Source organism: Macaca fascicularis, chromosome 16, assembly GCF_037993035.2.
Source record: "Macaca fascicularis isolate 582-1 chromosome 16, T2T-MFA8v1.1".
NCBI classification, from domain to species: Eukaryota; Metazoa; Chordata; class Mammalia; order Primates; family Cercopithecidae; genus Macaca; species Macaca fascicularis.
This window is the reverse complement of record NC_088390.1, coordinates 56,642,779-56,665,310: the sequence shown is the minus strand read 5'-3', so window position 1 is coordinate 56,665,310 and position 22,532 is coordinate 56,642,779. Positions and strand designations below refer to the sequence as shown.

The window sequence follows — 22,532 nt, the reverse complement described above, 5'->3', positions numbered from 1 at the left end:
AGCTGCCTTCTCCCACAGCCCAGTATCTCCTGGCAAAGTCAACTTCATGCAGCAGCCAGAATGTTCTGACAGCCCCCTTTCTCCCACAAGCACCACCCCTAACATACAATGCAAAATGGGTTTAGCCTGTTTAAATGTGAGAGCATCCAGAACAGGAGGCCACATCCTGGCCTGTCAATGAATGCTTGAGCCTGGCAGATTCTGAGCCAGGGGAATCGCCTGGACTAGGCCTGCGTCTGGGCCACAGGAGAAGGAAATCTGATAAGCCCATTCAAGCTTCAGCACTCCTCCCTCCCTCCCTCTTCAGTAATTTGCATTTTCAATTCAAGTCAGATAGACACCTGAGTCTCGGTCCAATAGCTGAGATTTGGTACACTTTGTTGCACAGATATAAGAAGGCTTGGGACACAATGAATGTAGATTGGGGAATAGTAAGAGATTTCTCTCCAGCCCTTTCATTTCACACATGGGGAAACTGAGGCCTGGAACAGGAAGGTAACTTGCCCAAGGTGAGAAGGCAGAAGAGAGCTTGCACTCAATTGAGGGCACAGCATTGTAATTCCTCATTATTTTTCCAGCAGCTGCCCGTGTGCTTCACGTCTCTGTGCTGATCTGCCCCAGAGAGGTGAGGGTGTCCATTGGTGTGCTCTGGGGCTCTGGGAGAGTGAGATGAGGGCTGGGAGAGGGCAGGTAGAGGAAGACTTGTGGGAACACAGCAAGTGCTAAATAACCAGAAGCTGCCTTTGTGGAATATTGACACCGTCATTGTTCCAGCTGGGAAAACTTCACCTGAACCAGGACCCAATTCTTCTGCCTTTCTTCTGCAGCTCCTTTCTTTCCCTGTTGTCCAGATACTCCTCCTCCAGGGAGCTTCCTCGACCCTCCAGCAGAACCCACCGTTTGCACGTTGTTTCGGTCACCTACAGAGGCAGATGGATCCCATCCAAGGTTTGGTTTGAATGAAGACTGATGACACCACCCAAACACCAAGAGACTATGAAAAGGTTTATTATTTACATAATGGAGGTCTCCAGGGGGAGCAGGGCCGGCCTTTCAAGCAGGTCCCAAATGCCTTGGGAGAGCCAGGAAGGAGACTGGCCTGGGTTTTTATTGTGGTTAAGGAGTAAGGGTTCCCTCAGGAAGGGGCTTGAGAATATTCCCCCCTCAAACACCAAAGGAGGGTGCACCCAGACTTTCTTATCAGCTTGTCCAGGTGTAGGGCACAAAGAGGGAAGGGTGAGGCTTAAAAGCTGTCCGCAAACATCAACAAATGAACTTAGACTCATTACACATATGATTCTGGTGCCCTTGTTTCTCTGTCTATGTTTCTAGGTGGGTCTCTTCACCATGGGGAAGGGATGACAGATAAAGAGTTGACATGATAAAGTCAACTGAATGATGAGATGATCCTACAGATGACAGTACCACTGAAACCAAAGGACCTTGAGATTTCTCTTTCTCCATCTCTCCAGCTGAGGTCCTTCTAGTCTCCAAGTCTCCCTCCACCCCCACTCCATCTCCCCACACTAGTCTGACACTCCCCCACATTCTTTGGCTCAGGCCCTCCCCCTACCAGTCGCCCCTGCTCTGCTTCACATTCCCTCTGGACACTCCCCTGGAGTGGAAAAACCATCCCTCATCCCTTTCCGGCTCCCAGTCCCAGGATCGGACATGCTGGTCATTCCTGTTTGGGATGTCCAAAGAGATAAGGCCTGGCATGGGGCCGATCTGTCATCGCAGGACTCTCAAAGCTGTTTCAGGCAGGATCCTCACCCACACGGCGTTTCCACCCTAAGCCCCTGCCCTTCTTGCCCTGGCTGGCTCCCCTTCTCCAGGAACATGGTAGAGGACTCAGGAGCCAGACAGAAAGCAAAGATCACTGTTCAACTTCCATCCAGGTCAGCTTCCTGTTCCTTGACCCCACATGTCTTCTAATCCCTGGAGGCCCTGGGCTACAAAGCAGACCATGAGAGAGGCTGGGTGGCTCTGGAAGTCACAGGTCAGGAACAAATCCTATTCTAAGGAACGTCAGAGACAAGTGTCTTCTTCCCAAACACCACAGAGAAAGCTGTTATCGCAGCTGCTTTTGTTTAGGCATGTCTAGCTGTCTGACATCCATCTGCCTGGAGTGTGTCTCTTAAAGATACAGCTGTGGTCAGCGGCTTCCAGTCCTAGCTCTGCCTCCCATAAAATTCAGATCTTGGACAGGCAGGTAACCTCCTGAGGCTCTGTTTTCTCCTAAGTCAAATGAATATGATAATCCCCACCTCACAGGGAGGCCGGGAAGATAAAATGAGCCTGCCTGTGAAATGATTTGCAAACTGTAAAGCTAGGCCGGGACCCTTTCCCAGACTCTGAATCTAATTTTGTACTCATAAGAATTATGAGTACAGAATAATTTTATTCTTAAAGAGAGCCCCAAATTGCACAAGCTTCAGACTTCACCAAACTTGGATGTGCCCAAAGTAGTGTATAAATATTAATTATTAGCATAAGTAGTTAAGGGCTCCAGGATCAGATAACACAGGATGAAAATCCTAGTTGTGTGACCTCTGCCAAATTGCCTAACCTCCCTGAGCCTCATTTTTCTCGTTTTAAAACAGAGATAACACTCCAAAGATTGTTGTGAGGATTTAACATTTGTGAAGCATTTAGCATAGTTCCTGCTGCATATGTGCTTAATACATGGTGTTTTTTCTTATTAAGAATAGATGGAGAAAATAATGCTTGGGGAGGCCAGGCGGGGTGGCTCACCCCTGTAATCTCAGCATTTTGGGAGGCCGGGGGTGGGAGGGGGGTGGATCACAAGGTCAGGAGTTCGAGACCAGCCTGACCAACATGGTGAAACCCCGTCTCTACTAAAAATACAAAAATCTAGCTGGGCATGGTGGCAGGCGCCTGTAATCCCAGCTACTCAGGAGGCTGAGGCAGGAGAACCGCTTGAATCCGGGAGGCAGAGGTTGCAGTGAGTGGAGATAGCGCCACTGCACTCCAGCCTGGGAGACAGAGTGAGACTCCATCGTCTCAAAAACAAAAACAAAACAAAAAACAAAAACAAAACAAAACAAAATGCTCTGGGGAAAATGGGTCTCTGAGCTGCAGCAAGAGAAATGTGAGTTAGATCTAAGAAAGTACATAATTACCTCTTTTTTTTTTTAGACGAAGTCTTACTCTGTCGCCCAGGCTGGAGTGCAGTGGCGCGATCTCGGCTCACTGCAACCTGCGCCTCCCGGGTTCAAGCGATTCTCCTGCCCCAGGTAGCTGGGACTACAGGCATCCGCTACCACGCCCGGCTAATTTTTGTAATTTTTTAGTAGAGACAGTGTTTCACCATATTGGCCAGGCTGGTCTCGAACTCCTGATCTCGTGATCCGCCCGCCCCGGCTTCCCTAAGTGCTGGGATTACAGGCGTGAACCATCGCGCCTGGCCAGCGTAACCTCTTGAAGTTCCCTTTCAATTTGATTCCTTGGTGGAGGAGACCTTTAGGCTCCGCCCACCTACCGCCACCTGGCGCTACCCACCAAACACCTGATGGGGGCTGACGTCCAAGCCCAGTCTCCAAACACTCTGTTCAAGCTTGGGTAGGAAGAGGGAGCCTCTGGGATTCTCTGGGCTGGGCCCTGAAGGCAGGAGTGGACGAGAAATGGGTACGGTCTAGGCTCAGCTTCCTGGCGACGCAGTGCTTTCTGTGAAGGAGGGACTCATTTCTACATTGACAGTCTTATCCCTTGATACCAGAAGTCGCAGGGAAAAAAATGCTTTTTGGTAATTACAATTAGCGACATTTGGTTGTTACCACTGCTAAATATGTCTGTCTTTGCTGAGGGGCCAATCTCAGCTCGGATCCGGATGAGTGGACAGGAGAAATAAATCTCTGCAAACACAGCGAGGAGCCTGGGTGAGAGGAAGAACTCCCAGGGACCGACAGCCACCTCTTGGGGACTCACAGCGCTGCGGAGGCGAGTCCAGCATTCCAGCCAGCCGCGCGCGGAAGTCTGTTCCCAGATGCGCCAACGCCAGGTCTCTCCAGCGGGCTGGCCTTTTCAGCAGCAGCAGCAGAGGCAGGAAAGCGGCCGGACAAATCCCACCCCCGGCTCCGCCCGTCACATCCATCTTGCTCCCGAGACGACCCTTTCCCAGAGAAGCGAGGGGCGGGGAGGGGAAATCTAAGCCTTTGGGTGTTGCCGACAGGTGTTTGGGGGAGAAGGCGGAGCTGGGGTAGGGAGGATGAGGAGGGAGGGGCGGTGCTGCCCCTTTAAGAGGCGGTGGCCGAGCCGGGACCTTTTTCTCTTTCCCCGGAAGGAAAGCGCAGCCCGGGCTGGGCTCGCAAGGTGGTGAGGTGCGGGACTGGGCGTGGAGAGGCGGGGCGCGCCCCGCAGGACCCCTCCCTCCTGTCCTCCTTGCGGTCGACCGGTGCGCTTGCCAGATCCGCCGCGAAGCCGGGATCGAAGGCAACAGCGCGGCCAAGGGGGCGCGGCCGGGACAAGCTGGGGGCCGGTTGCCCGGGGCAGGGACGGCGGCGACCCGGCCGCTGGGGAGACGGGAAGATAGACCCACGGATCTTAAGAGGGGATCCGAGAGCGCAGCTGTGAAATTGGCCGAGGCTGGGGGCACGAAACCGATCAGCACTACGGAGCGCAGCGGCCGGCGGGTTTCAGTGTCCTCCGGCGGCGCGGGGAGCAGGTGAACAGGTCCTCACGCCCAGCTCCGCGCTCTCACGCGCTCTCGCCCGGACCCCGCTCCCGCTCGCAGCCATGGGCCCTGGCCCCAGCCGCGCGCCCCGCGCCCCACGCCTGATGCTTTGCGCGTTGATGGTGGCAGCCGGCGGCTGCGTAGTCTCCGCCTTCAACCTGGATACCCGATTCCTGGTAGTGAAAGAGGCCGGGAACCCGGGCAGCCTCTTCGGCTACTCGGTCGCCCTCCATCGGCAGACAGAGCGGCAGCAGCGCTACCTGTAAGTGAAGCTGGAGGCTGTGGGGTGGGAGCGAGAGTGTGCGTGCGGGGGATGCGGGTCCGGAGCGGAGTCGGAGTCCGGGGCAGCTGGCCCTTGGGAGCCAGGATTAAGGGGCGGGTACCCAGGCGGCCCACTGGCTGCTGGGGGTTGGCGGGAAGTGGAGGATTGGGTGTGAGGTCGGGCAGTAATCATTGGCAAGTGCTGACGGGGCCAGAACCTGTCTGGACGCCACCCCTCCGCCCTTTAGATCTCTCCTGAGAGCGGAAGTGGGGTCCCGGTGACTGAGTCCTCTCCCATTATGTGAACCGAGTACCCAGCACTAGCCTCTTCTCTCCAGGGCTGGGAGCTGGGGTAAACTGCAAGATAAACACCCAGCGGACCCCCCTTCCCCTACGCTTGGGAGAAAAATGAGCATATGCATTTAAGCACCTCGCTGGTAGTCTGCGGCCACGCCAGCCACACCCTCTGCAGAGCCAGACTGGATGGCCTTCTCAACCGCTGGCTTGGCGGATGGAGGGTGAGGTGATGGGTGAGTCTGGGCGTTTGGAGCTGTCCATACGCTCCCTTTGACGCCTTGAGGATAGCGGCAGTGGAAGAGAGAGGAGGACTTGTCCGAGCTCTGGCTGCGTCTCCTCCTGCCCACCCCCAAGCAGTGGCACTCTCCCCACAGACATCCTCCCTGCATTCCACGGATTCGTGTTGGATCTTCAACCCTGAGTGTGTTTGTTTTGGTTTGAAGAGGGAAACAGTGTTTTTCTCTTTCTTCTGTTCTCCTTCCCCAACAGCTGCAAGGAGGAGGGGAAGAGCTATGCATAGGGGAGGAAGGAGGAGGAGGTTGCACCCAGCCGCCTGGGTCCCCCTCACTCCACCAGACACACTCATGCCCAGTAGCATGTCCAGGATTCAGAGGTCTCTCTGCTGTGGCCTCAGAGCATGCCGAGGTTGGTGGCTGGGGAGGTGAAGCTGTCCAAAGAGGGATGGTGGTTAGGACAGGTTAAGCAGGTACCATCCACCTCTTTGGGCTGGGTGATCTGCCCCCTCCTAGCCTCTGCCCCCACCTGGCCTCTGACCCCACTGAACAAGAAGATGTAGTCACATTCAGGGTACACTGAAATCTCTCCCTGCTCCGGTTGGGGCCTGCAGAGATTGAGGAAGTTTAGAATGTCCAAAGTCCAAACTCTGACCCTGCCTTGGTTCTGCCCTCCCGACCTAGCCTGCCTACCTGGACTTAACCTCAACTCCATCTTGCTCTTGCAAAAGCTAGGGCTACCACACCCTTCCCTGCCTGGCCCCAGCAGCTGCCACCTGGCCTTAGCCAACCCTCTATCTTTTGGAGATCCTGAGCCACCAGGAGCACACGTTTCTACATCAGCACTCTTTCTGCCCTAACCAAGAAAAAGATTTTCAGACTTTCAATGCCAAATCTGCATGATATAAGATAACATAGGTAAAGAGATCAGACTGGAAAGAAAGAGTCAATAATGATTCCTCAACCCCTCCCCCTTTTGCCTGGTGACCTTGAGCAAGGTCCCCTCCCTGGGCCAGGTTTCCCCCAAAAGGGGTTGGACCTGGATCTAGTGCTCTTTCCCACTGCTGCTGGCCTGTGAGAGTCAACTTGATATGGTAGAGGGAGAAGAGGCTTGGAGGTCCCATGGCCAGTGTCCTGTCTCAGATCTGTTACCAATACCTGAACCTGAATTTCCTTACGTGTTGGAGGGAGGGGAATAGCATGCCTTCTTTTGGGATGTTAGTGGGGCTGTAACTAGATAAAGTGTGTAAAATCCTCTGCACATGTGCCTTTCTCCAAGGAGCACCTGAAGGCTCTTGCGCTGAGGCCAGAACCTGGATGCATCCTCATTACCCATGAGCCCCCTCCAAGGTGGCTGAGCAAAGGGGTTCTACTTTTCTCTCTGGGAAACTGGAGCTGGCATTCAGCCTGCCAGGAGCCCAGAAGGTTCTAAAGCTAATGAACCTCTGAGGGGCAGGAGTTCTCTCCCTTGAGTATCCTCAGTCTTTCCTAAGGGTGGTTCTGTATCTTGGCCTTTCTTGTCATCTCACTGAATTCAACCCCTTGGCCATTCAACCCCTCGGCCATTTGGGAGAGCCAGCTGGGCTTAGCTGCAGCCAGCTGTGTAGCCAGATGCAAACAGCTGCCTGAGTGCACAACTCAGAGGAACTAACTAGTAAGACGAGCTGCAGCCTCATATTCTGTTAGCCTGAAAGTCTCTTTGGAAAAGCGGGATTGTTCATGGTCTTGGATAGGCTCTTAAACTGGGGTTCACAGAAGGTTTTCAAGAGATGCAGGGACTCCCTGAAAGTATACCCCAAATCGTAGTATTTGTCCACTGCCCTGTGGGTGGGAGGAGGGGAGAGCACCGCTTTCTTGTTCTCCATTCAGAAGGCCTCAGAAATGGTTAGAAACCCAGGGTGGGACCTTCTTTGCTGCCCCATCACCTTCATCTCTGGACTGGGGTTCCTGGCCCACAACATAGGGGGCTCGCCCTAACCCAGGGCCCAATCTCCTACTCTGTGGAAATGAGGGGTAAGGAGCAGGCAGAGGACCAAGTGCTCTGGGCTTCTTGGCAAAATGCATGAGGGGTTCCTTGGAGGGACAGGGACTGTTCTCTGGGAGGTGGTTACTGACACCATCTCTTCTCCAGCACCTGCTCTGACATTCCTTCCTGGGAATCCAGGCATTCTGGTCTGGTCTGACCCTGTGGGCCTATGGAGATACCGCCGGTCCTTCTCTTTCTTTCACTTTTGCTTGGAAATGAGGGTATCCGGGAAGCCCAGGGCAGGGTGGCTCCTAGAAATGAGGTCCAGGCTCACCTGCCATGCTGTCCTAACCTCATGTTTCCCTGGGCAGGGTGGGTGCCTGGCAGCCTCCAAGGCTCGTGCCAGCAGAAATGGGCACAGCAGCTGTGGCTGGAGGCAGAAGGCCTGCACTTGTAGTAGGTTTTACCCAGTGACCAGTCTAGGCCAAGAGGCTTTCAACTGGGCAGGAGTGGGAGAAGCCGGATCTTGTCGAAAAAGAAGCAGCGAAGGGGGCTTGGTCAGAACTAAACAAAGAAGGAAGAGGATCCCCTTTGCCGTAAGAGGGATTGAGGTTAGATGACACTTAGAATGCCCTCGGGAGTCAAATATAGGAAAAGTACTGAAGAGCCAAGGAAAGGGAGAAGAACTGAGAAAAATGGCCTTGTTCTTTTTTTATCTGAGGCTTAGCCAAGGCTCTTTTTCCTGCCCTTTCTTGTTCTCTCTCTCCCTCCAGCTTGTTGCTCTGGTTCTAGGGCTGAGTCACCAGTGGGGAGGGGGGCTGGGTGGGCAGCAAAGGAAGAGTAGGGAAGGATGGGGAGGGCTGCAGTTTCAGCTCCACGGAGCGGCCTCTGGGGAGATGGCTAATTCGGGCAGCAAGGTTGGCATAGAGCTGGGATCCAGGCATCCCAGAGCCGCCCCCGCCCCTTCTCTGGGGCTCAGAGGTGGAGCAGGCACGCTCCCCACCTGCCTCCTGGCCTGGGGTGGGAGGGGAACACAGGAGGCTAGGTACCCAAGGAGTGAGGCCTTGCTGTGTTGGCCTGAGTGCTAGATCCTTTGGCCCCCTCTGGAATCCTCCCATGGAGCCACCAAGTGCCTTCCTGAGGTGACAGAATCTGGGAAGGTGAATCTTACAGGCTGCTTCTCTGAGCATTACCCCACCCCAGTGGGGGCCTTCTCCTCTTTGGGGTGAGCCAACCTGGTACCTTGAATTCTCCTGGGTACTGTGCCCCGCCCTTCTCTGATTCTTCTGCTTTCTCCTTGGCTGTTCCATTAGCTTTGAACTGCCCCAAGGGGAGTGATAGGGCAGGGGTGAGGAAGGGCTTTTTCGGAACTCGGAGCTCAAGGCTCCACAGAGGCCAAGAGGGGCTGTTTGGCTGGAGCCAACGGGAGGGTGAGGAGGCAGCTGTTGGAAAGCCCTTGAGTAGTCACTTCACCCATCCCACTCCATCTGGGGGGCTGGTGGTCTCTGCTCCCCCCAGTCCAGCCTGACTCCTGGAGAGGGGCAGTCCTATCTCGTGTCTTCCTTGCTCTAAGAGCTCCATCTAGGCATCTCTCTACCTAGTCTCCCTCCTTCTGGCTGCAGCTGAGGGGATGGGCTCAGTACCGCTCTGGAAGGGGTCAGCTTTTGGATTTTGTGATCTGGACCAGACCCAAAAGTAGATGGCCAGCAGAACTGCTCATTTGCATAATTATTTGCATTTCATTTGCATGTCAGTAAGGTCCCTCTCACCTTCAGGATTCTCCAACCCTCACCACACACACCTGGGTATGTGTGGCTGCAGGAAGCTGGAACCACCCTCAGCATACCACCTTCCCCCATCCATGCGCAGGCCTCTGGCTGTAGACCCATTGGATCCTGGGCTGGGAGCCAGAGGGCCTTAAAGGGCCTCTGAGTGGGCCAAGTGGAAGCTAAAAATACTCTGGGGGGGTGAAGGGGGGCTCCCTCTGGAATCTCTGAGAAGGGAGGGGCCTGGGATGTGGGGCTGGGATTAGGGCACTAGCCCTGCCCCACCCTCTATCAGTAGGCATAAGACTGGTTCCAGGCAACAGGCAAGAGGGTATAGGTGGTAAGGGGAAGTATTTCAATCTCATTGACATGCGTGCCCAGCTCTGCCTGCTCAGTACCTCGGGAAGTTCAGAGGAGGGGGTCCCTTAGCCCCTTACTGGCTGAGTTGAGGGGGCTGGGAGGGCATGGAGACCCTCCTGCTCAGCTGCCTCCTGTATGATAACATGCTCAGGGCCGTAGAGTGGCTCTAGCTGCCAGCACTCCTGTCCCCACCCCAGTGATCACCTGGTATCCTCAAGCCATGGAAGTCTTCTTACGTCTGTCCCCTGCTCTCTCTAAACCACCAAAGGAGTCTCTTCTTTTCCCTCTGATCCAGGTTCCCTAACATGCCAGGGCAGAAATTCCTGGGTCCAGCCAGGCACAGTGGTTCATGCTTGTAATCCCAGTACTTTGGGAGGCCGAGGCGGGTGGATTACCTGAGGTCAGGAGTTCGACATCAGCCTGGCCAATATGGCGAAACCCTGTCTCTAGTAAAAATACAAAAATTAGCTGGGTGTGGTGGTGCGTGCCTGTAATCTCAGCTCCTTGGGAGGCTGAATCAGGAGAATCACTTGAACCCGGGAGGCGGAGGTTGCAGTGAGTGGAGATTGTGCCACTGCACTCCAGCCTGGGTGACAGAGCAATACCCTGTCTCAAAAAGGAAAAGAAAAAAAGAAATTCCTGGGTCCCTGGAGGGAGGGCTGGGGTCATGCTAGGGCCAGTCCTGATGCCACAACAAATCAGACCAACAATGCTCATACTAACTATGGCTTCATATCAGAACACCCTTTTGCAGAATAGACCTATCTGTTCCTCTAGCAACCCTGGAGGTCAGCGGGAGAGGGGCTGCCCGCATTTTACAGATGAGGCACTCAGGGCTCAGAGGAGGAAAGGAAATTGCCCCTTCAGGCAGAACAAACCCTACACCCAGGTCCGTGGGTTCTCAGGCTGAGCTGCTCCTTTCCCGCAGGCTGTGGCTCCCTTCTCTCATCTGTCAGGCACGCCAGAGAGCGGACGTCCATGGGTGGTCAGGCAGAGGATTCATCAAGACCTTCCCAGCCCAGACAGAAGTGACTCTCCAGGCCTGGCTGCCACCCTGGCCTCCTGCCAGCTTCCCTGGCCAGGAAGCTTCACCCCTTCTCCCAGGAACACTTCCCCAGGGTGAGGTCTGAGCTGTAGTCTTAAAGTACAGGCAAGGTCCCACCCCCTTCCCAGCAGCCTCAGGCAGTACATTCCTAACTCCCAGTGGGTGGAGACACCCCAGGCCCCAGCATGCCCAGGCCCTGCCCCGCCTACTCCCTGCAGCCCACACTCACAGGTCCCAGGCAGGAGCTACAGGCGTGGCTGTTGCTTGGCACTTCCAGACTGGCAGAAGGCCCAGAGCCCAAGTTCTTAGCTGGGAGCTGTAGAGTGATAGAGTTGCTGGGGCCAAATGGTGGGGCACCTGGGAGGTGTCTCCCACCTGAGAAGGCCAGGGCCATCAGGATTTAGCAGGGAGGGGCTCCTGGCAGAACATTTAGAGGCTGCAGGGAGGTGATGTGGGGAGAAGAAAGTCTGGTAAAACTGAGTTCTCAAACTGGGGTGCACTAGATTCCACCAGATGGTATGTTGTGGGCAGAGAAATCTACCTTTTTAACAAAGATCCCTGGGGTTTCTGATGACCCAAGGCTTGTCCTCTAAGATGGTATTTCAGGGCCAACCCCTGGAGGAATCTACCTTTTTAACAAAGATCCCTGGGGTTTCTGATGACCCAAGGCTTGTCCTCTAAGATGGCATTTCAGGGCCAACCCCTGCCTCTCTCTGCTCCAGCCACCCCTCTGGTATGGGACAGGTTGCCAGGGTCCTAAGCATCCTTGTAGGAACTTGCTGTCGGCATCCCCAAAGATGGAATCTGGGCAGGCTGGGGGCAAGGCAAGAGCCCTTGCCCACCCCACCTGCTGCCCGCCCACTGGGAACTCTGCTCTGGGGCCACATTGTCCAAGGTGTCAGGTACTCATCCCAACCCCTACCTGTGTGTCTGTCTTAAGGTCACTGGAGAAGGATATTGGACATCACCCAGGTCACTTAGGGGCCCAGGTCTCCAAGATCTGAGTCCCCAGATGGCTTCAGGAGGAAAAACCCAGGGCTCTGACAACCCAGCCCCCTAAGTTCTCCCCTCTGACCCCACAGAATTTGAACTCTCTGCCAGGATTCCTCATCTTGCTGTCTTCTGGTCAACCTTCATCTCAAAAGCCAAAGCGTTGCTTCCAAAACTGAGATCTGGCCATGTCATGCCCCTGCCTAAAATCCCTCTGCGGTTTCCCCTAAGGCTGTTCCCAGCCTGCCTTTGTGTGCCTCCCCAGAGGCTCCTGGACTCCAGCTATGCTGAGGGCCTTGCAGGTCTCTGAATCACCCTGCTGGCTCTTGCTTCCTGGCCCTGCACATGTGTGCCTTTGCCCACGTGGCCTTCTCCCCTTCTTCACCTGGAGAACCCAGGTCATCGTTCCCAGACTCAGATTAGGTCACCTCTTCTGCTGGCCTCCGTGACTGCCCCCTCAGCCCTGAGCCTGAGCTGCTGTGCTCCCTGCTTCCCCCTCCCGGGGCACTTCCTTCCAGTGTCTTTTTTCCTTGCCTGCCTTCCCTTATGCTGGGCACTTCTGGAGGGCAGGAGCTGGGGGTCTCCTGGCACCAACAATCTGCAAATGTATGTTGAATAAATAGCAAGTTGTTTGAAGTGGGGCTTGGGGAGTCTGAACCCAGACCCACCTCCCTCCCTATCCCCAGGCTCCTGGCTGGTGCCCCCCGGGAGCTCGCTGTGCCTGATGGCTACACCAACCGGACTGGTGCTGTGTACCTGTGCCCACTCACTGCCCACAAGGATGACTGTGAGCGGATGAACATCACAGTGAAAAGTGAGGGGAAGAGGCTGGGGAGGGGTGCCGGGTCAGAGGTCTGGCAGAGGGGTACCGCAGAGAGAATGGCCTAGAGGAGATAGAAGGCCTTACCCAGCTTCTAGTCGCTTCTTGTCCAGCTGGGAAGAGGGTGCCCTAGAGGAGAGTGGGGCTGGATGGGGTTGGTGGAGCTTAGAATAATGACGAGCTGGAGAAGGGGAATTGGGAGGGCTGTCCTGTGGGTGGAGGGCCCAAGCAGGACCCACCCCTGCCCTCTGGAGGCTTTGGGCACTGAAGTATGGGTGAGGTTCTCTGGTTCATGATCCCTCTGGTGCCCACAGGTGACCCTGGCCATCACATTATTGAGGACATGTGGCTTGGAGTGACTGTGGCCAGCCAGGGCCCTGCAGGCAGAGTCCTGGTAAGTGGATGCTCAGTGTCGGCTCCCCTACCTCTCCCTGGCTCTCTCCTCATCTCCTAGAGCTGGGAGGAAAGAAGAGGGCAGCAGGCGGGTCCACGGCGTGTGTGTGCTGGGGCCTGCACACAAGTCCCTTCCTGTGGCTGTGCATCCCTCGCTCCCTGCACTCCTGGGGAGGGAGTGAGTATCCTGTGCTCTCCCAAAGCCAGGCACGGCCTGAGTTCTCTGACTCATCCACTTCCTCCCCATGCCCACACTGGGTGCTCAGCCTTCGTGGGAACAAGCCGAGGGAGCTGAGGGAACTGCGAGGAGGAGAAAGGGCAGAGAGGGCCCCGGGCGGCTCAGCACTGGCTGGCGCTCCTTCCTGGGAGGCTGACTGCCGGAAGAGGCGCAGCCCTGCTGACCCTGGCTCACCCAGCTCTGGTCTGGGGGCTAATCAAATGTGTCACCTCCTGCCCACATTCTACAGTGCCAGCCCCTGAGTTCTCCATTTCTGAGTCCCAGATAGACATTCCCCCCACCGCCCCATTTTTTTCTCTCTCTGTCTGTTTTTGTTGTTGTTATATTCAGAAAGGATTTTATTAGTTCACACACAGAAGAGTTCTGGTTAAGGCTTGCCTTGCTCCTGGTGCTAATATGATGCCACCAGGATGTGAGGTATCTCAGGCACTTAACTCTGTGTTCTTCGTGTTGCCTCCATTCTTTGATAGGCAGTCTTTTCGTGGTGCATGAATGCAACAGCTTCAGCTTTATCTTCTTTGACCTTCAAGTTCTGTAGTCCTGGTAGATATCTGATTACAACTCATTAGCTCTGACTATTTCAGGTGCTCTTCTCTGAAACAATTACTGTGGCCAAGAGAATGCAATACTTATGCTTTCTTCAGACATGAATTATCAGTTATCCAGATAGGCACATAAACTCAGTCTTAGAATGTGCTTCTTTGATGTCAGGTTTTTCTCTTGCCTTGATAGTTTCACATGGCTGGGGAAGCCTATCACGGTGGAAGGCAAGGAGGAACAAGTCCCATCTTATGCTGATGGCAGCAGGCAAAGAGAATGAGACGCTCTCTCTCTCTTTCTCTCTCTTTTCTTTCTTCTTTCTTTCAAGATAGAAGACTCCTAGCTGTGTGCGGTGGTTCACGCCTGTAATCCCAGCACTTTGGGAGGCTGAGGCTGGTGGATCACGAGGTCAGGAGTTCGAGACCAGCCTGGCCAATATGGCGAAACCCTGTCTCTACTAAAAATATAAAAAATAAACCAGGTGCAGTGGTGCCCACCTGTTGTCCCAGTTACTCGGGAGGCTGAGGCAGGAGAATTGCTTGAACCTGGGAGGTGGAGGTTGCAGTGAGCCAAGATCATATCACTGTACTCCAACCTGGGTGACAGAGCAAGACTCCATCTAAAAAAAAAAAGAAGAAGACTTCATCTCTCAACCAGGCTGGAGTGTAGTGGTGCCATCTCAGCTCACTGCAGCCTTGACTTCCCAGACTCAAGTGACCCTCCAGCCTTAGCCTCCCAGGCTAATTTTTTAAGTTTTTATAGGGACAGGGTCTGACTGTGTTGCCCAGGCTGGTCTCAAACTCCTGGGCTCAAGTGATCCTCCCACTTTGGCCTCCCAAAGTGCTAGTGCTAGGATTTCAGGCATGAGCTACCATACCTGGCCCTATTTTTCTTTTTCTTTCTTTCTTTCTTTTTTTTTCTTTTATAGATGAGGTCTGGCTCTGTCACCCAGGCTGAAGTGCAGTGGCACGATCATAGCTCACTGTAGCCTTGAACTCCTGAGCTCAAGTGATCCTCCTGCCTCGGCCTCCCAAGTAGCTGGGATTATAGGCAAGAGCAACAATGCCTGGCTTTTTTCTCATTTTAAAAATTGATGTGGCCAGGCTAGGTGGCTCATTCCTTTAGAATGAGGCAGGAGGATCGTTTGAGCCTAGGAGTTTGAGACCAACCTGGGCAACATGGCAAAATTCCATCTCTACAAAAAATATATAAATTAGCCCGGCATGGTGGTGTGTGCCTGTAGTCCCAGCTAGCTGAGAGGCTGAGGTGGGAGGATCACTTGAACCCTGGAGAGAGAGGTTGGAGCGAGCTGAGACCATGCCACTGCACTCCAGCCTGGGTGACAAAGTCGGACCCTGTCTGAAAAAAAAAACAAAACAAACAACGGAAAAAATTGATGTAATGTTTACATACAGTGAAATGTACAGATTTTAAACTTCAATGAATTTTTACAAATGTATATACCTGTATAACCAAAAATATATCTTAAAATCACTCCAGAAGGTGCCCTTGTAACCCCTTCTAATCATTTGCCACCCCATAAGCCATCGCTGCTGTGATTTCTGTCACCTTTGAACACTGTTAAAGCTCCAGGTTGGCATCAGTTCACTGAAATGCTTTTTTGAGACCCCTGTTATGGATGGCTGTGGTCTAGGAGCCCATTTAAAGTGATTCTGCACCCTGGATCCTTTAGCAGTTATTTACACCGTTCATTCAACAAATATTTGGTGAGCCCCTACTGTGTTACCAAACACTGTGCTATTCCTAGAAGCTTAGCAGTGACTAAGGCAGGCTCAGGCATCGTGCTGGTGGAGCTCACAGCTAGAAGGGACCACAGAAAGCAAGTAAACAAGAACCAGGGACTATTTTTGGACTTTGCCTGCCTCCAGGCTGTTTTAAGTCACCCTATTCTGGCCCATCAGTTTGCCCAATAAATATGTACTGAGCAGCTAAAGTGCACTCAGAGAAGCTGTGCATAGATTCTCCCCTCTGTGAAGCAGCACAGCATGTGCTTAAGAGCTCAGATTTTGGAAGCAGACAGGCTTGGTTTGAATATTCTCTGCTTCTCTCTAGATATGAGATCTTAGGCAGGTTAACTGAGCTCTCTGTGCCTCAGTTTATCTAAAATGGGGAAAATAATCATTCCTACATCATAGGGTCACTAGCAGGCTTAACACTTAATATGTGAGGAGCTTAGAATTGTGCCTGGCATATAGGAAGCACTCAGGAAGTGTTAGCTGCTGCTATTACTATTACCGTCATTGTAATTATCATTTTAATAACGGTCCTTTCATTAAGAGGACAGGGTCATCTGGAAACGGCAGAGCAGTAAGTTCCTTAATCTCTCTGTTACTAACCCCTTCTAGACCAAGAGCCTGAACCCCACAGTCTCTCATCCTTCCCTGCTTTCCCTTTGCTGAGATCTGCAAGCCACTCTCAAATCCACACTTTACAGCTTTCCAAAAAGTGTTCCTGACCCCCAGAGCAGATTTCTAAATTCTGGAAAGGAGATGCAGGTTTAAGTATCACCGGGAGAAGAAGGAGAAGCCAGGAGATCTCCTTTGACTCCTGTTCAGCAAAGCCAGAGGCTTACAGGGTAAAAGAGACAGCTGACCCGGGTCCCTGTGCCTGACTGAGGCTGCCTGTGTTTGGGGGGTCCCCAGGTCTGTGCCCACCGCTACACCCAGGTGCTGTGGTCGGGGTCAGAAGACCAGCGGCGCATGGTGGGCAAGTGCTACGTGCGAGGCAATGACCTAGAGTTGGACCCCAGTGACGACTGGCAGACCTACCACAACGAGATGTGCAACAGCAACACTGACTACCTGGAGACGGGCATGTGCCAGCTGGGCACCAGCGGTGGCTTCACCCAGAACACTGTGTACTTCGGCGCCCCCGGTGCCTACAACTGGAAAGGTGGGGACCATGGGGCCATGGGGGAAGGAAGAGCAGAGACCACCCACCCCCAGTTAGCCACTGGGACAGCTGGCCTAGACCATCCACACTAGAAACATGACCTCGTGCCAATATCAGCAACCACCATGACTTCTACTGTTTTAAAGCACTTACTATGTGCCAGAGGCCTTATACATATGATGTCAATCAATCTTTTTCTTTTCTTTTTTGACATAGGGTCTCACTGTGTCACCCAGGCTGGAGTGCAGTGGCACACTCATGGCTCACTGCAGCCTCGACCTCCCCAGGCTCAGGTGATCCTCCCATCTCAGCTTCTTGAGTAGCTATGACCACAGGCATGTGCCACTACTAGGCTAATTTCTGTATTTTTTGTAGAGTTGGGGTTTCACCATGTTGCTCAGGCTAGTCTCGAACTCCTGGGCTTAAGCAATCCACCCTCCTCGGCCTCCCAAAGTGCTGGGGTTATGGGCATGAGCCACCACGCCCAGCCTCAATCATTTTTAAAATACTCTTATGAGGCAAGTATTATTATATCCATTTTACAAAAACAAAAACGAAGACTTAGAGAAGTAAATTGCCCAAGGCCAACAAAGTTATGAAACCTGGATTGGAATACAGGTCCACCTGATTTCAGTTTAACCATTTACAAACTAATTCTAAAAATAAAACATGCTCCTGGTAGAACCACTACATAGTACAGTAGGATTTGGTAAAAATAAAGTGTAAAAGTGTTCTTCTTCCCCCACCCTTCTTTCTATTCCCTAATGTTAACAGTATATTGCGGGTCCTTCTAGATTTATTTTAGAATAATAGGTATTGACAGGTGCAGTGGCTCACGCCTGTAATCTCACCACTTTAGAAAACTGAGGTGGGGATCACTTGAGCCCAGGAGTTCAAGACTAACCTGGGCAACATAGGGAGACCCCATCTCTACAAAAAATTAAAAAATTAGCCAGGCGTGGTGGCACACGCCTATCGTCCCAGCTACTCAGGAGGCTGAGGTGGGAGGATTGCTTGGGCCTAGGAGGTTGAGGCTGCAGTGAGCTGTGATTGTGCCATTCTCCTCCAGCCTGAGCAGCAGAGCAAGACTTTATCTCAAAAAACTAAATAAATAAATATCACTACTTTCTCTCTTTCACTTATCAAAAGTCATGGGCACTTTTTCATGTTGATATATGTAGGACCATCATTTTAGAGGGTGCAGAGTATTTTCTTGTAAAAGACGAAGCTTGTAAAAGACTACACTACACATGGTCTCACAGGGGGTGTCTGACTGCTTACACTCCCTCCATCTCTTTGCCTCCCTCCATCACACAGGTTAGCAATAGTGACCCCTTTTCCCTTACTGAACCTTTGTTGTTGCAGAATCAGCAGGCAGAGGAGCCTTGAATCTCCTCCTGACCAACAGGTAGCCCCAGGCATAGTCACAGCTCTGGGCTCACTGAAGGCTGAGGCCTCTGCCCCCTCTTCTGCTCCTGCCTTCCACCCCCTGGTCATGTCACACCTTGGCAGGGTCACAGATACTCTCCAGCAGCAGCCCTGGGTGCAGGGTCCAGCTAGGCAGCCCAAGTTTGGGGTCAGGACCAGAAAGAGGTAATGGTGTGGAGTCTGACCTCAGTGTCTAGAGAGTGGGGAAAGCCATCTAGCTTCTAATATCCAGGCGCCTGAATGATTAAGTTCTAGCCATGGCTGTAACAACCAGCTCCCCATGGGATTATGAGCAGGTCAACTTCCCTCCCGAGTCTCACTTTTCTCATCTGCAAAACGGGGGTCATAATTTCACCTCGAAGAATTGTTAAAATAGGCCAGGTGCAGTGGCTCACACCTGTAATCCCAGCACTTTGGGAGGCTGAGGCAGACGGATTACTTGAGGCCAGGAGTTCGAGACCAGCCTGACCACTGTCTCTACTAAAAATACAAAAATTAGCCGGGCATGGTGGCACACGCCTGTAATCCCAGCTACTCAGAAGGCTGAGGTAGGAGAATCACTTGAATCTGGGAAGCTGAGGTTGCAGTGAGCCAAGATCACACCACTGCACTCCAGCCTGGGCAACAAGAGCGAGACTCTGTCTCAAAAAAAAAAAAAAAAAAAAAAAAGAGGAAAAAGTAATTGTTAAAGAGGATGTGATTAATAAATGGCAAAGTGCTCACCAATAAAAGGGGTTATTATTATCCTTGTTGGGTGGGGATGGGGGTGGGCTGGACATGGTAGAGGAAACCAGTGGTGACTTATACTCCCTACTCTCCCTCCCTCAATCCCTGTGAAGGAAACAGCTACATGATTCAGCGTAAGGAGTGGGACTTATCTGAGTATAGTTACAAGGACCCAGAGGACCAAGGAAACCTCTATATTGGTGAGTACAGTAGTGGTAGCCCATCGAGTGATAGAGGGGAAGGGGGCTTAGTCCGTGGTGGAAATGTGAGGCCAGAGTGCAGTTGTGACTAATGGCATTTAGTTAAACTAGCACATGCAGATTGACCAGCACCTGTATGCCAGGCCCTGTTCCAAGCTCTCAAGATGCAAAGTTCTTGCCTTTAGGATACTCACAGTCCAGTGTCCAGGCAGAACCAGGGCTGGGATGGGGCATGGCTGCTGGCCATCTGGAGTCTACTTACTTGCCCTACTTGGAATAGTGGGATAGAACATCATGGTGGGGGGCAAACCAAAGGAGGGGATAGGGAGATGGGTCCAGAGTAGAAAGAGACAAAGTTGACTGGGACCTTGGTTGAACATCTTCCCTCTATCCCAGGGTACACGGTGCAGGTAGGCAGCGCCATCTTGCACCCCAAAAACATCACCATTGTGACAGGTGCCCCACGGCACCGACATATGGGCGCGGTCTTCTTGCTGAGCCAGGAGGCAGGCGGAGACCTGCGGAGGAGGCAGGTGCTGGAGGGCTCGCAGGTGGGCGCCTATTTTGGCAGCGCCATTGCCCTGGCAGACCTGAACAACGATGGGTGAGAATCTAGGGACATCCTCTGGGGCCAGGGAGAGCGATGGGTGGGGGAAGGCTTACCTAAGCCAGGTCAGGGGAGTGGAGGATTTGCAGTTGTACAGCTGTCTGCATGTTGTTTGCAGGGGTTTGCAATCAGGCTTTATGGGAGTCTGGGCATTTGCACATGGCATTTGTGGGACCCCTGCATATGCTTGTTTCTGCTTGGGATTTGTATGCTTCAGTGGATGTGGGTTGTTTGGGTTTGATCTGTGCCTGCATGGCATCGCCATGACATATGTCTTCTATTTGGGGAGTCATATTGGCATCTCCATGTCCTTCCCATGCACATGTCCTTCCCACCCATGACCTGTGGCCAAAAGAGCCATTTACAGAGCCCTGTGCCCTGGCACAGTCACGCCTGTCAAACAAGAGCTATGCTGCATATTGGAGGCTGACCTCACACTCCCATTTCCCTCTCCTTCTCTCCTGTGCAGGTGGCAGGACCTCCTGGTGGGCGCCCCCTACTACTTTGAGAGGAAAGAGGAGGTAGGGGGTGCCGTCTATGTCTTCATGAACCAGGCGGGAACCTCCTTCCCTGCTCACCCCTCGCTTCTTCTTCATGGCCCCAGTGGCTCCGCCTTCGGCTTATCCGTGGCCAGCATTGGTGACATCAACCAGGATGGATTTCAGGGTATAAGCCAACACCCCTCCCCCAGCACCCCTGCTGACTGAGCGCCAGCTGCACACCAGGCTTGACAGGGCCCACAGATGAGACAGGATTGGGCCGGACCTGGGGAGCTCGCAGCAGTACTAGAGAGAGGATGTGCAGGTGTGCAGAGGGAGCAACAGAGGCAAGCTCAGTGGCCTCCTGGAGGAGCTTGCATGCTGCTGTGCAGCCAAGGCTGGGCTGAGAGTGCACAGTAGAGAACTGATGGGACACAACACGGGCATGGAAACTGGCCTGGTGTGCCCAAACCTGCAGGTGTGGAGTGTTCACATCAGAGAGGAGGCTGAAGAGGGAGTGGAGTAGGGTGGGGTGAGAGTGGATGATTTGAAAGCCAGGCGGAGTATCTTAGGGATTTATATTTGGGTAATGGTGATGGTGGGGTGGTGGGGCATCCAGAGAGAGTTTTAGGGCACAGATGTGATATAATAACTTTGTACCCTGAAGGATGATTCTGGAAGGGGTATGGGATGAGTGAGTGCAGGGGTGGAGCAAGGCTAGGGGAGTGAAGATCAAGAATGTAATATCTCAGGTAGGGGATGATAAGGAATGGGACAAGGTGGGAGCCCTGGATATAGGGGTCCTCATAAGTGTTCTGCAGGACTTGGGAACCAATCGGACCTGGGGTATCAGGGACAGGGGCAGACCCAGGGCTGGAGTCAGTGCCATAGGGGCACCTGGCTTTTCTGAAAGTCACTTTGCTGATAACCTCAGTTTCCCAGGACATAGCTGAGAATGAAGAGGAAGGCAAAGGAGCCTCTGAAGACCCAAACTAGGTGCCAGAAAGTTCAGTCAACAGAGGCCAAGTGTGCACTGTGGAAGTCATTTGGTTTCTGCCTGGGACCTGCTTCCGCTCTCTTTACAGGGCTTACTAACAAGCTTGGCTTGCTGATTCCCTAGGCCTTATCTGATCCAAAGCTGCAAACTGGGAAGAGTTCAGTTTAAGAAGATAACCCAACACTTGGGGTTTATTTGTGGAGATAATGATTAGAATGTTAAAAGCCTTGACACTTTCAGTGATGTTCGCTGTAGTGTTATGGTTAAAATCCCAGCCACTGCTGTGAGACGGACCTGGGCTCAAATTTCCTCTTCTCTACACTCAATGGTTGTGCAACTCTGGGTTTTTGGAGTGTCTCCTCATCTATAAAGTGGGGGGACAATAGTACCCACTGCACAGCACTCTCGTGAAAATTAAATGAATAGCTGGGTGTGGTGGTGTGTGCCTGTCCTAGCTACTCAGGAGGCTGAGGTGGGAGGATCACTTGAGTCCAGGAGGTTGAGGCTGCAGTGAGCTATGACTGTGCCACTGCACTCCAACCTGTGTTACAGAGAGAGACACTGTCTTTAAACACACACATGCAAACACACACACACACACACACACACACACTCTGAATGCTTGACAACTATCTGGTAGTCACCTCCCATCTCCTGAACCTACTTTCCCACCCATGATAGGAGGAAGCTGGGCTTCAGATGGTCCCAGTGTTCATCCTGAGCTGCAGAGCTCTGCTCTGTCCCTGATGCTCTGAGCATTGCCCATCCATCAATCAGGCCAAAATCAATTCTGTGCTGGGCTCCATGGCCTGGAGCACAGAGTTAGGGGGACGTGGGGCCCAGAGTACCTGGGTGACCCTGTCTTGCCTTTTCTTCTGCAGATATTGCTGTGGGAGCTCCATTTGAAGGCTTGGGCAAAGTGTACATCTATCACAGTAGCTCTAAGGGGCTCCCCAGACAGCCCCAGCAGGTACAGAGAGACGGGGATGGGTCTGCTGCCCCCACCAGCTGAGATGGGCCTTCCTTGCTTTCCTTCACCGACTCCTTCCCTGTAGCCCCCTGGGCCCTGCTTCCCAGAGCCTGCCCCCACCACTTTCCCCTGCCCCCAGGTAATCCACGGAGAGAAGCTGGGACTGCCTGGCTTGGCCACCTTCGGCTATTCCCTCAGTGGGCAGATGGATGTGGATGAGAACTTCTACCCAGACCTTCTAGTGGGAAGCCTGTCAGACCACATTGTGCTGCTGCGGTGAGCCAGGAGGCCAGTGAATAAGGGTCTTTCTCTTCCTCATCTTTGTCTGCACGGATTCCCATCTCTGTCCATGTTTGCGCCAGCTCCTTGGAAGCCTGGGCCCCAACTCTGGCCTGGGGCAGGCAGGAGGCACTGATATCTGTCTGGCTCTGTTGTCTCTGCAGGGCCCGGCCCGTCATCAACATCGTCCACAAGACCTTGGTGGCCAGGCCCGCTGTGCTGGACCCTGCACTTTGCACGGCCACCTCCTGGTGAGATTGCTCTGCCCACCCATTCCTCATTTATTTATAGGCAGGCCAGGAGGGGCGCCAGCTCCCAAACCCCTCCCCTG

General features: G+C 53.2%; 1 protein-coding gene and 1 long non-coding RNA gene across 4 annotated transcripts in view; one reads left to right on the top strand and one right to left on the bottom strand.

Moving 5' to 3' along the window:
* Positions 1–539: 539 nt before the first annotated feature.
* Positions 540–4,208, bottom strand: LOC123569371 (uncharacterized). Its single transcript, XR_010581836.1, has 2 exons — positions 3,949–4,208; positions 540–920 (listed from the first exon to the last, which is right to left on the bottom strand). It is a non-coding gene; the product is annotated as an uncharacterized lncRNA (long non-coding RNA).
* A 101-nt stretch (positions 4,209–4,309) lies between these two features.
* ITGA3 (integrin subunit alpha 3) overlaps positions 4,310–22,532 on the top strand; it is a 34,532-nt gene continuing 16,309 nt past the window's right edge. For 2 of the 3 annotated variants that reach the window (XM_045374981.2, XM_045374982.3), the window contains exons 1-10: positions 4,310–4,955; positions 12,298–12,425; positions 12,746–12,825; positions 16,266–16,515; positions 18,783–18,869; positions 19,266–19,473; positions 19,946–20,142; positions 21,834–21,922; positions 22,062–22,198; positions 22,366–22,452. In XM_045374981.2, the coding sequence (XP_045230916.2) occupies positions 4,756–4,955; positions 12,298–12,425; positions 12,746–12,825; positions 16,266–16,515; positions 18,783–18,869; positions 19,266–19,473; positions 19,946–20,142; positions 21,834–21,922; positions 22,062–22,198; positions 22,366–22,452 (1,463 nt within the window). In that variant the 5' untranslated portion in view covers positions 4,310–4,755. Of the gene's footprint in view, positions 4,956–12,297; positions 12,426–12,745; positions 12,826–16,265; positions 16,516–18,782; positions 18,870–19,265; positions 19,474–19,945; positions 20,143–21,833; positions 21,923–22,061; positions 22,199–22,365; positions 22,453–22,532 lie in introns of those variants that run through there. The other variant, XM_074019356.1, reaches the window with a different exon arrangement.